Here is a 13,563-nt window from a genome sequence, read left to right as displayed (position 1 = left end):
TGATAAAGGATTTGTACTCATTATATCAAGAACTATAGAACAAACAACCCCATTAGAAATGGGTAAAATCTGAATGGAGACCTGGCCAAAGTAGATAGTAAGTAAGCATACAAAAATATACTCAACATCATATATCATTAGGGACTTACAAATTAAAACAGTGAGATAGCACTGCACAACTATTAAAACTGCTGAACTCAAAAAAAAAAAGACACTACCAATTGATGGAGTGTGAGGAACAATGGGAACTATACATCACTGCCAGTAAAATAAATATACAGCTACTCTGTAAGACATTTTTCCAAAGCTAAACAAATCTCACCTAAAGAGCCAACATCCTGCCTCCAGTATTTAGACAACTGCTCTGCAGAACTAGGTCCAAACAAAAACGAGGATGCAATTAAGCACAGCATCTCTATTCAGAATGGCTAAAAACTTAAAGAAATCAGTATGCCCTTCAACAGATGAACATATAAGAAAACTAGGGTACATCCATGTTGGGGGAACAGAATATGCTACCCCAAAATATGCCTGTTTGGTGTAAGGATTATTTTGGCTTGATTGTTTTTAAAAAAGACAATTTCTGAAAACCAGTCAAGATTACACTTTTGTGAAGGAAATTTACATTTATAAGGGAAATCTCCATTTAAAAAGTTGTCTCCCTCTCTGTACCAGGAATAGACAGATGACTAAATCTCATGAAACACTTATCAGTAGAGAAGGCCGGGACTTAAATCTGCGTTTTCTTTTTTTTTAATTTTTTTTAATTTTTAAATTTTAATTTAATTTATTTTTGGCTGCATTGGGTCTTCATTGCTGCGCGCGGGCTTTCTCTAGTTGCAGCCAGCAGGGGCTACTCTTCGTCGTGGTGCACGGGCTTCTCATTGTGGTGGCTTCTCTTGTTGCAGAGCACGGGCTCTAGGCTCACGGACTTCAGTAGTTGTGGCATGCGGGCTCAGTAGTTGTGGCTCACGGGCTCTAGAGCGCAGGCTCAGTAGTTGTGGCTCACGGGCTCTAGAGCGCAGGCTCAGTAGTTGTGGCTCATGGGCTTAGTTGTTCTGCAGCATGTGGGATTTTCCCGGACCAGGGCTCAAACCCGTGTCCCCTGCATTGGCAGTCGGATTCTTAACCACTGTGCCACCAGGGAAGCCCTTCTTTTGTTTTTAGGTGAAGATGGTATTTAAGGTGATGACTTAGGCCATTTCAGGGACTAATTTTTCCTGGGCATCGCCCATGCATATAGGAAGTACAAATGTTATTAAACTTCTCTTTGTTTTTCTGATGGTAATCTTTTATTATGGGGGGCACTTCTCAACCAAGAACCTAGGAGGGTAGAGGGAAAATTATTTTTCCTCTCATACACATGCAATGGAATACTATTCAGACATAGAAAGGAATAAACCATCAACCTTTGCAAAAAACATGGATTAATCTTACACGTATACAGTATTGCTAAGTGAAAAAATCCAGGAGGAGGTACACACTGTATGACCCCACTTATATGACATTCGGGAATAGGCAAAACAAAGATGGTAGGGCTTCCCACTGGTGGCGCAGTGGTTAAGAATCCGCCCGCCAATGCAGAGGTCACGGGTTCAAGCCCTGGTCCAGGAATATCCCACATGCCACAGAGCAACTAAGCCTGTGTGCCACAACTACTGAGCCTGCGCTCTAGAGCCTGTGAGCCACAACTACTGAAGCCTGTGCACCTAGAGCCCGTGCTCTGCAACAAGAGAAGCCACTGCAATGAGAAACCCGTGCACTGCAATGAAGAGTAGCCCCTGCTCACTGCAACTAAAGAAAGCCTGCGCACAGCAATGAAGACCCAAAAATAAAATAAATAAATTTATTTTTTTAAAAAAAGATGGTAAGCAAGTTATGGTGTGGGGTTTGAAATGTTCTATGTAGTACTTTGATGGATACTTGCCACTATGCATTAATCTAAACCCATGGGTTTTTACAACCCAACAAGTAAATCATAATCAAATTTATTTAGGATATGGGAGTGTCACAGGATGGAATACAGATGTGACAAAAAATCTAACTGATTTAGAAATGTACGAAAAAAACTCACTGTTGGTAGGGCAAAAGGTGCTGACTTAAGTAACTATGGAAATAAATGGACTCTGTAGAGCAAAGGCAAAATGTGCTATACATAAATACTGGACTCTGTAAGTTCTTTCCCATGGTGGTAATACCTAACAATAGTAATACTACTATATCTGTAATCTAAAGGGAGCAAGCAATGAATTCAATGTAGGACAGGTGGTAGGCTGGCATCTTACATTTGGAATCGATAGTTACAGATAAGCAAAGGCAGAAGGTTACAATAACCATGCAATAATGGATAGATTATATTTCCTCAATTTTAAAAACTTTTGTGCATCAAAAGATGATATCCAAAAAGTGAAAACACAGCCGGCAGAAAGGAAGAAAATATTTGCACATTGTATTATATCAGACAAGAATCTGTTCTTCAGAATATATCAAGAACGTTTACAAAACATCAACAAAAAGACAACACAAATTTTAAAATGGAAAATGACTTGAATAGACCTGTCCCCGGACAAGAAAAGCAAATAATCAACAAGCACGTGAAAAGGTGTAAAACATCAGTTGTTGTGCTGGAAATGCAAAGTAATACCATAATTCAGTACTCCTTCACACATACTAAAATGGTTATAATCAAAAAACAGAAATTAACAAATGTTAACACTGTAGAGAAAATGAAACCCAACATTGCTTGTGGAAATGGAAAATGGTGCAGCTTATGTGCATAATAGTTTGGCATTTCCAATAAAAGATAAAAATACAATTATCATATGGTACAACATCACTCCTATAGACCCAAAAAATTGAAAACAGGTATTCAAAATGTTGGAGAGGATGTGGAGAAAAGGGAACCCTCCTACACTGTTGGTGGGAATGTAAGTTGGTGCAGCCACTATGGAGAACAGTATGGAGGTTCCTCAGAAAACTAAAAATAGAACTACCATATGATCCAGCAAGCCCATTCCTGGGCATATATCCAGACAAAACTCTAATCCAAAAAGATACATGCACCCCTATGTTCAAAGCAGCACTATTCACAACAGCCAAGACATGGAAACCACCTTACTGTCCATCGACAGATGAATGGATAAAGAAGATGGGATACATATATACAATGGAATACTACTGAGCCATAAAAAAGAATGAAATAATGCCATTTACCGCAACATGGATGCAACTAGAGATTATCATACTAAGTGAAGTAAGTCAGAAAGACAAATACCATATGATATCACTTATATGTGGAATCTAAAATATGACCCAAATGAACCTATTTATGAAACAGACAGACATGGAGAACAGACTTGTGGTTGCCAAGGGGGAGGGGGGTGGGGGAAGGATTGGAGTGGGAGGTTGGGGTGAGCAGATGTAAGCTATTATATATAGAATGGATAAACAAGGTTCTACTGTATAGCACAGAGAACTATATTCAGTATCCTATGATAAACAGTAATGGAAAAGAATATTAAAAAATATATATATATGTATAACTGAATCACTGCTGTATAGCAGAAATTAACACATTGTAAATCAACTATACTTCAATAAAAAATAAATTAAAAAATAAAAACAGGTGTGCAAACAAAAACTTGTACACAAATATTCACAGCAGTGCAGTTCACAATAGCCAAAAGGTAGAAACAAGTAAAATGTCCTTCAAAGGGTGAATGGATAAATAAAATGGATAAATCCATAAACTAACCTATACCATATAAAGGAATAAAGTAAAATGGTGGTGCCACTCTGGAAAACAATATGGTAGTTCCTCAAAAACTTAAACAGACAATTAATATATGATCTGTCAATTCTACTTCAGTATATATACTCAAAATATTTGAAAGCAGAAACTGAAACAGATATTTGTACAACCATATTCATAGCAGCATTATTCATAGTAGCCAAAAGGTGGCAGAAACCCAAGTACCCATCAACAGATGAATGAGTAAACAAAATATGGTATGAACGAATAAACACAATAGGACATGATTCAGCCTTTAAAACTAAAGTAATTCTCATACATGCCACAACATGGATGAACCTTGAAGTCACCATGCTGAGTGAAATAAGTCAGTCCAGAGAAGTCAAATTCAGAGACAAAAAGAATGTGCTTTCCAGGGGCTGAGGGCTGTGAGTGAATGGATACAGAGTTTCACTTGAGAAAAATTTTTAAAGTTCTAGACATGGATGGTGAGGTTATTTGTACAACAGTATGAAGGTAGCTAATGCCACAGAACTGTACACTTAAAATGTTTAAATGGTAAATGTCATGTCATGTATTTTTAATAACAGTGGGGAAAAATGAATTAAGTACTGATAAGTGTTACAACATGGATGAACACTGAAAACATCCGTACTGAAAAAAGCCATACAGAAAAGGCCACCCTGATCACATACTTGTCTTGTGTGACTTAAATCCATTAAGGTTATAAAAATAAGGGAAAATCTAAGTAATCATTCCAAAAAAAAGAAAACCGGATCAGAATGGAAAAAGATACTTTCAAACATTTGGACAGCTGGTGAAAGTTAAACTGGGCTTGTGGATTAAATTATAATGTGGGTACCATATAATTTCTTGATTTGGGGCTTATGTGCTGGTTCTCAGGGAGAGTATCCCTGTTTTGAGTAAAACACACTGGAGTATTTTGTGTGAAGTGGCAAATGTGAATACTTTTTACTTTTGTGGAAAATTTTCTGTATGTGTGAAATTACTAGAAATTACTTTTCAAAACAACCATGTCAGTACCATGCCAGAAAAACAGAACACATCGAACTTCATTATAAATGCCAAGACTTACCCAGATCCAGTTCAACGAAAGCTGTGATGTTAATTGGCCTTGTAGGAGTCCACATGTTATTAAGAGACACCGTAAGAAGATTACACTAGGAGCCACCATGTCTTGGGTGTTATGGATGACCTGGGATACAGTAGAAACAGTGGGATTTTAGAATTACAACTTTCCACATCACTCCACAAAAAAAACTGTTGGAATAAAATTTAGTGAAGTTGCAGACTATAAAATCAATATACAAAAATCAGTTAAGTTTCTATCCACTAATAATGAACCACTAGAAAGAGACATTACGAAAATCCCATTTATAACTTCATCAGAAAGAACAAAATACCTAGGAATAAATTAACCAAGGACATGAGAGACCTGTACTCAGAAAACTATCAAGCACTGATTTTAAAAATGGAAGACACAAATAAATAGAAAAATATTCTGTGCTCATGGATTGGAAGAATTACTATTACTAAAATGTCCATTCTACCCAAAGCCATCTACAGATTCAATGCAATCTTGATTAAATTTCCAATGGCATTTTTCATAAAACCAGAAATAATAATATTTGTATGGAACCACAAAGGATCCTGAATGGCCAAAGGGATTCTGAGAAAAAAGAAAACAGTTGGAGGCATCTCCCCCTCTGACTTCAAACTGTATCACAGAACTAAGGTAACCAAAACAGTGTGGAACTGTCACAAACACAGATACACGGAATAAAGGAACAGAATAGAGAGCCCAGCAATAAACCCACATATGTGTGGTTAGTTAATTCATGACAGTAGGGCCAAGAACATACAACAGGGAAAGGACAGTCCCCTGAAAAAATGGTATTGGGAAAACTGGACACTACTCTCCAAGTAATTAATTAGAAAACATGGAATGAAATGAATATAGACATAAACTTTACAACTTATACCCAAACTCACCCAAAACTGTCCACAAACTTAAATTAAAAAACTATAAAAATTCTAGAAGAAAACGGAAGAAAAATCTACATGACCTTGGGTGTGGAGATGACTTAACACACACCACCAAAAGCCTATCAACAACAAGAAAAAAGTTAATAATGTGCATTTTATAAAATTAGAAAAAACACAAATTGAGAGAAAAATATTTGCCAAGCACACAGCTAATAAAGGATTTATAATCAAATTTTCCCAAGAACCCTAGAACAAAACCTCATTAAAAATGGGCAAAGATCGGAACAGACTCCTGGCCAAAGAAGATATACAGAGTGTAAACAGGCATACAAGAATATACTCAACTTCATATACCATTAGGGAAATACAAATTAAAACAACAATGAGCTAGCACTGCACACCTATTTGAACTGCTAACTCCAAAAAATGACAATATCAACTGGGGGAAGAACAACCGGAACTTTCCTGCTCTGCTGGTGGAGTGCAGGTACAATCACTCTGGAAGACAGTTTGGCAGTTTTTTCCAAAACTAAAAAAGTCTTAGCATAGAATAGAAAAATCAGACCTCTAGTATTTAGACAATTGCTTTGAAAAACTGTGTTCAAACAAAAACTACCATAAAATTATACACAAGTTCTATTCATAATGGCTAAAAGCTTAAAGATATTAGGATGTTCTTCTGTAGATGAACGCGTAAGATTATTGGGGCACCTACATGTCAAGGGTAAGAGCATATGGACCCCCAAATATGCCTGTTTGACATAAGAATTATTTTAGGCTGATTAATTTTTTTTCAAAACTGCGAACATGGAACAATATAAACGCATTAGAAGTTGCTTTTTATGAGGTCGTTACAGGGTGGGATCTGAACCAAGAACAAAGAAGGGTGGAGGAAAATTTATTTTTCCTCTCCTATATATGCAATGGAATACAATTTAACAATAGAAAGAAATGAGCCACAAGCCCAAGCAAAGACAAAGATGACTCTGTATATATTGCTAAGTGTGTCAACCAGAAACAAAATAACATAATGCAGGAGACAACAAACAGGAAAAGAATTTATTTGGGGTCTTTAAGAATTGCTGTTTGGGAGACACAGATTCAGGTAACCCTGAAAGTGAAAGGTTCTTGCCTCGTCCCAGGCAGAATTCAGAGATGAGACAGGGAGGTCAAGAAAGTAAAGTGAGGATTTATTTAAGCTATAGTACGCTCTTGGGGAGAGCGGGCAGGCTCAGGTGAGTAAGCTGCCCTGAGTTCTTTTGGCAAGCCGGTTACATGGGGTATAATGTTCACTGGGGAGGGAGGGATTTGGGGGTGATATTCCCTGATTTTCACCCCAGCGCCACCTTCCCGGGGGGAGGAGGAATTTTTGTCCTTATTTAGCCTTGATCAGAAGTGTCATGGCTTCTGTGCATGATGGGTACTTCTTATCTGCAAGGCTAATTTTATTGTAATGAGAGCATAATGGGCAAAAGGTTACATTCGGACACCAGATTCCCACCTTTTCCTACTTTTCTTTGCCTCCAGGACACTTATCCCAAAATGTATGGTTTCCTGCCAGTTTGGAGGTTCCAAGGACCCCATCCCACCCCCGCCTTTTACAAGACGCATGGTTTCCTGCCATCTGGCCCATGCCCCCCCCCCCCCCACTTTCTCTGCTCACATCTAGCTACCTTCCTGCTTTAACAAAAGAATTTCTGGGGAAGAGAAAGAGGGGCTTTTAAAAACAAAAAAGCAATGAGGCTGATAAAAGTTGTCCGCCAATAAATGCAACTGACTGTTGGAAGTCTGAAGATATTTGTCCTTAAGGAATTGCCAGTTGTTACAGGTAAAATAAGTTGATAGATTTTCATGGATTATTTTAGTGTAGGAGTCCAATAAGTATATAGACTGTCAGGAGTTCCTGGCAGATGTTCTGGATGATTCCAACAGGTGAAAAACACCCCATTTAATATGGAAAATACAAGCAGACCAATTAACCATCCTCTGACCCTTTCTCCTTGCTAGTTCTCTCCGTGTTCTGGGATTTCCCCCTCCTGGGACACAGAGGAAACAGGGACAGAGTTGTTTGGCAGCTCCCCTTAAATCTGACCCCACCCACTGTCTTTATCTTCCCCAGACATGCCCCGCCCAATGAGGACACCATGCCAGAGGGAGTCTCAGGAATCAATGATCCTGATGTGGGCTTCCCTGGTAGCGCAGTGGTTATGAATCTGCCTGCCAATGCAGGAGACACGGGTTCGAGCCCTGGTCTGGGAAGATCCCACATGCTGTGGAGCAACTAAGCCCATGTGCCACAACTACTGAGCCTGCAAGCCACAACTATTGAAGCTCGAGTGCCACAACTACTGAAGCCCGCATGCCTAGAGCCTGTGCTCCACAATGAGAAGCCACTGCAATAAGTTCATGCACCACAATGAAGAGCAGCCCTCACTCACCGCAACTAAAGAAAGCCTGCATGTAACAATGAAGACCTAATGCAGCCAAAAGTAAATAAATAAAATTTTAAAAATGATCCTGATGTGTCAGAACTTATTTGATTACAAGGGACTAGACATGCTTACTCAAGTAAAATAAATATTTTAAATGACAGAAATTAATCCTTACAAGAGACAAGTTGAAAACTGGGTTCAGAGGTGTCAGGTCCAAGGGCTCACATGCTTGTAGTGTGACCTGGTCCCTCTCCGACCATCAGCCTGCTGAGTGCCTTGTGGTCCCATTCACAGGCACAGTTTCTCTCATTGCATCCAGCAACTCCAAAATGACACAAGCTTAAAGTCCATACCAGGAATGCTTTCTCCTTCAGTAGGCTTCCTTGAAAACTCATGGCTTAGAATGCCTTTGGCCTGGCTTGGATAACATTCTCATCCTTGCACTGATCACAGCAATCAGAGGATGGAAGATGGGATCGGCCAGGTGGGTGGAATGTGGGGTCAGCCCTCTGAAACTATTTGGACTGGAAGCACGCAAGATGTAGCTCCCAAAGGAAAGCTGAGGTGCTGCACTTGGACATGAGGACAGATGCTGGCTCGGTGAAAGCAGCAGATTCCCTATCACTGACCACCCACTGCACAGCACAGAATCTGAAGCACAAGGTAGAAAGGGATTCACTTAGGGTTAGGGGCTGCAGCCACCCATCTAATGTTCTTGCTATCCTTTCACGACAGCAAGCAGCTTTTCCATTTGCTGAAAAGCAAGGTTGATGATGATGGTAAACTCGAGGCTCCTGCCTTGGGCATCAGGTCCTTACATAGCTCATGTGCCCTAGGAAGGCACACAGACCTCACTCTTGTTCCTGGGGCGGGGGGGTGGTAGCCCAGAACTCATGCCTGCCCCCCAGCCACATTAATCAACCACTCCCAAAGAACAAACATTGCTCATTTTTCCAGTCTCCTCTCTCCACGACAAAGAGCAGACACCAAATGCTAAGGGTGGCAGAAAATTCTTGTTCAGTGAAGTACTGGGAGGTTCGAGGATTATTCAGTACCACGGAATTCATAACTGGCAGGCTTTCCAAAGTCCACATGGGTGCACGTGGCTCTCCAACACCATTCAGCCACTGTGAAACTGCCCATTAGGAGGCCCAGCTGCTTAACGAGTATGAGTGATTAAGATCTTAATGAGTAGGAATGTCAAAAGTTTGTTAACAACTGGAAGGCGAAAGGATTGCCTGGCCACAGTCTGCCATCTGGTTGTTGTGCCAGGGCCACACTCACCATTTACAAGGTTATTAACTCTTGCCAAGTCTGGGATTCTAACTGGACTATCTTGGGTTATCTACTGACATCTGAACCAACAGCTGTAGCTTGAGGGAAGGAACCTGCAGCTGAGCTGGGGCTGTGTCACAAATTCTACCCCGAGTGGAAGACAGAATCCAAAAGGAAATTTAGTGTACTATTACCAGTAAAAGGGGGTAAAAAATTCTGGGAGGCCAAAACATCCAACATCCAGCACTGGCTTCTCTCCAGGGTGGATATGATCTAGCTGGGAAGAAGTCCTAAAGGTTTTTTCATACTTGACATATTCACAGGTTTTCTCTCTAGTATGGACTCTTTGATGCTGAAGCAGATTTCTTTTGCTAGTTAAGACTATTCCACACTCATCACACACATAGGAAGTCTCCTGAATATGGATTCTTAGATGCCTTTTTAATTGATCCTGAGCACTAAAGGCTTTTCCACAATCTACACAGTCAAAGGGTTTCACCTCACTGTGGACTCGCTGGTGCCGATTTAGTTTTGTATGAAAATTGAAGGCTTGCCCACATATTTTACAAGAATAAGGCTTTTCCCCTGTGTGAATACGCTGATGCTGACTAAGATGAGAAGTCCGTCCGAAGCTTTTGCCACACTCATTACACTCATAAGGTTTCTCTCCAGTGTGGATTTTCTGATGTCGCAGCAGTGGTGAATTACCAACAAAAGCTTTTCCACACTCATTACACTCATAGGGTTTCTCCCCAGTGTGAATTCTCTGGTGTATGACAAACTCAGAACTACTGGTGAAACCATTTCCACACTCCGTGCAGAGATAGGGTCTGTCCCCACTGTGGATTCTCTGATGCCTGATCAGATTTGCGTTATCATTAAAGGCTCTCCCACACTCTTCACACTGATAGGGTTTCTCTCCAGTGTGGATTCTCTGATGTCGAATTAATGAAGAATTGCCATTAAAGGCTTTTCCACACTCATTACACTCAAAGGGTTTCTCCCCAGTGTGGATTCTCTGGTGTCTAACATAGTAAGAAAAATAGCTGAAGCATTTGCCACATTCCTCACATCTGAAGGGTTTCCTATTATAGTGGATTCTTGGAACCTTTCCTCTAACGTTTTTCACTGTGGGGATTTCCTGGTGCTTCTCCAGTTCACATGTTTCTAGGAAGCTGTTTCTCTTAAGAACATTCTTCTGTGGCCCATGTAACATCATCATATCTCTTTCTTCAGAAACTCCCCATGTTGGTGTTAACTCATTGTCAGTGTTGGTCCCAGCATCTGACATAACAAACAGAAAACAAAAATGCCACCTGAGGATTATACTAGAAAACAAAAGAACACTGAAAATTATTGTCATCCCCCCTTATCTGCAGTTTCCCTTTCTGTAGTTTCTGTTTCCTTGTCAACCATGGTCTGAAAATATTAAAGGGAAAATTCCAGAAATAACGATTCTTCAGTTTTAAATTGTGCACTGTTCTGAGTAGCATGATGAAAACTAGAGCCATCCCGCTGTGATCAGATGTAAATCATCCCTCTGTATATGCCACCTGCCTGTTACTAAGTAGCTGATTCAGTTATCAGATTGACCATTGCGGTATTGCAGTGCTTGTGTTTAAGTAACCCCTATTTTACTTCATAATGGCCCCAAAGTGCAAGAGGAGTGATGCTGGCAATTTAGATATTCTCTTACTGTGCCTAATTTATAAATTAAACTTTATCATAGGTATGTATGTATAGAAAAAGACATGGCATATACACAGTCAGTCCTCTGTAACCACGAGTGAAGAACCCGCAGTTACAGGAGGCCTACTGTACTATGCCATTTTATGTATGAGACTTGAGCATCTGCAGATTTTGGTATCCACAGGGGTCCTGGAGCCAATCCCCGACAGATACCCAGGAACAACTACATAGGGTTCAGTATTATCCACAGTTTCAGGCACCCACTGGGGGTCTTAGAATGTATGCCCCACAGATAAGGGGGGACAACTGGATAGAGATTTTAGAGATTACTAAAACTCCCAACATCAGCCTGCTATTGAGACAAGACTAATAAAATGAAAGTGCCAAATATTCAAAAGCAGAGAACAGTTGAGATGGAAAGTTGTTTATATATTTCAGATACTAGTCTCTGTCAGATATTATATTATGCCAGAAATTGAAGTGGATCTTCTATTCCCTTCCTCCAGTCAGACTACCTTCCTTTTTTCCCATCTGCAACCCATTCTTATCTGTTGAACTCAGAATAAATGGCCCTGCCACTGAAGGAGCATCACCTGAGCTTCTAAACTGAAATTACTCTAACCTCTCCTCCTGCTATGCTTCACAGCCCACTGCCTATATATCAACAACAGCACTTGACACACATTTTGCAGCTCTAAACATCTGTCTCCATAACTTATATCCTCCAGAGCTTCTAAATCAAAGCTTGGCACATGGCAAGTGCTCAAAAACTGCTCCTGAATAAATCTATCCCATCCAAGGAAGGAGGGCCTCTGAGACAGGCAATGATGAAACTCAGAAAGGAGCAATGGACACAAAAGTTAACTCAAAATGGATTAAAGACTTGAATATAAGTAAGATCTGAAACCATAAAACTCCTAGAAGAAAACATAGGCAGTAACCTCCTGACATCTAGGAGATGATCTTTTGAACCTGACAGAAAAAGCAAAAGCAACAAAAGCAAAAATAAACAAGTGGGACTACATTTAACTAAAAAGCTTCTGCACAGCAAAGGAAACCAACAAAATGAAAAGGCAACCTATGAACAGGAGAAAATATTTGCAAACCATATATCTGATAAGGGGTTAATATCCAAAATATGTGAAGAAGTCATACAACTCAATAGCAAAAAAACCCCAAACAATTCAATTAAAAAATAAGAAGAGGCTTCCCTGGTGGCACAGTGGTTGAGAGTCCACCTGCCGATGCAGGGGACACGGGTTCATGCCCCAGTCTGGGAAGATCCCACATGCTGCGGAGCGGCAAGGCCCGTGAGCCATGGCCGCTGAGTCTGCGCGTCCGGAGCCTGTGCTCCGCAACGGGAGAGGCCACAACAGTGAGAGGCCCGCATACCGCAAAAAAAAAAAAAAACACAAAAACTAAGAAGATCTGAACAGACATTTTTCCAAAGAAGACAGACAGCCAACAGGCACGTGAAAAGATGCTCAACATCACTAATCATCAGGGAAATGCAAATCAAAACCACAATGAGATATCACCTCACACTGATTAGAATGGCTATTATCAAAAAGACAAGAAATAAGGTGTTGGCAAGGATGTGGAGAAAAGGGAACCCTTGTGCAATGTTGATGGGAATGTAAACTGGTACACCCACCATGGAAAACAGTATGGAGGTTCCTCAAAAAATTAAAAAGAGGGGCTTCCCTGGTGGCGCAGTGGTTGAGAATCTGCCTGCCAATGCAGGGGACACGGGTTTGAGCCCTGGTCTGGGAGGATCCCACATGCCGCGGAGCAACTAGGCCCGTGAGCCACAACTACTAAGCCTGCGCGTCTGGAGCTTGTGCTCTGCAACAAGAGAGGCCACGGCAGTGAGGGGCCCACGCACCATGATGAAGAGTGGCCCCCGCTGGCCGCAACTGGAGAAATCCCTCGCAACAGAAACGAAGACCCAACACAGCCAAAAATAAATAAATAAATAAAGAAGCTTTAAAAAAAAAAATTAAAAAGAGAACTACCATGTGATCCAGGAATTCCAAAGAAAATGAAAACACTTGGTATTTAACCAAAGAATATGAAAACACTAACTAGAAAAGATATATGCACCCCTATGTTCATTGCAGCATTATTTATAATAGCCAAGATACTGAAGCAAGCTAAGTGTCCACTGATGGCTGAATGGATAAAGAAAATGTGATTGATACATACATACACACACACACAGAAGAATGTTAATTCAGCCATAAAAAAAGAAGGAAATCTTGCGATTTGTGATAACGTCGATGGACCTCGAGAGCATTACGCTAAGTGAAATAAGTCAGACAAAGAAAAACAACTACAGTATAATCTCACTTATATCTAAAATCTAAAAAAAGGAACCACACACACAAAAACAAATAAACCAAGCTCACA

General features: G+C 40.4%; 1 protein-coding gene and 1 long non-coding RNA gene across 8 annotated transcripts in view; one reads left to right on the top strand and one right to left on the bottom strand.

The window, feature by feature from the left end:
* LOC137214373 (uncharacterized) overlaps nucleotides 1-8,273 on the top strand; it is a 49,649-nt gene extending 41,376 nt beyond the window's left edge. The window contains exon 3 of the long non-coding RNA XR_010938874.1: nucleotides 7,878-8,273. This is a non-coding gene — a long non-coding RNA (uncharacterized lncRNA). The remainder of the gene's footprint in view (nucleotides 1-7,877) is intronic.
* Nucleotides 1-13,563, bottom strand: part of ZNF19 (zinc finger protein 19) — a 131,984-nt gene that overhangs the window by 26,048 nt on the left and 92,373 nt on the right. For 5 of the 7 annotated variants that reach the window (XM_067718033.1, XM_067718029.1, XM_067718031.1 and 2 more), the window contains 2 exons: nucleotides 9,660-10,749; nucleotides 4,848-4,967 (listed from right to left, as the gene is read on the bottom strand). In XM_067718033.1, coding sequence (XP_067574134.1) covers nucleotides 4,928-4,967; nucleotides 9,660-10,749 — 1,130 coding nt within the window. In that variant the 3' untranslated portion in view covers nucleotides 4,848-4,927. The other 2 variants (XR_010938873.1, XM_067718034.1) reach the window with 2 other exon arrangements.

Source organism: Pseudorca crassidens, chromosome 20 (genome assembly GCF_039906515.1).
Source record: "Pseudorca crassidens isolate mPseCra1 chromosome 20, mPseCra1.hap1, whole genome shotgun sequence".
Taxonomy (NCBI): Eukaryota; Metazoa; Chordata; class Mammalia; order Artiodactyla; family Delphinidae; genus Pseudorca; species Pseudorca crassidens.
The sequence above is the reverse complement of the archived record's forward strand: the minus strand, read 5'-3'. Positions and strand labels throughout refer to the sequence as shown.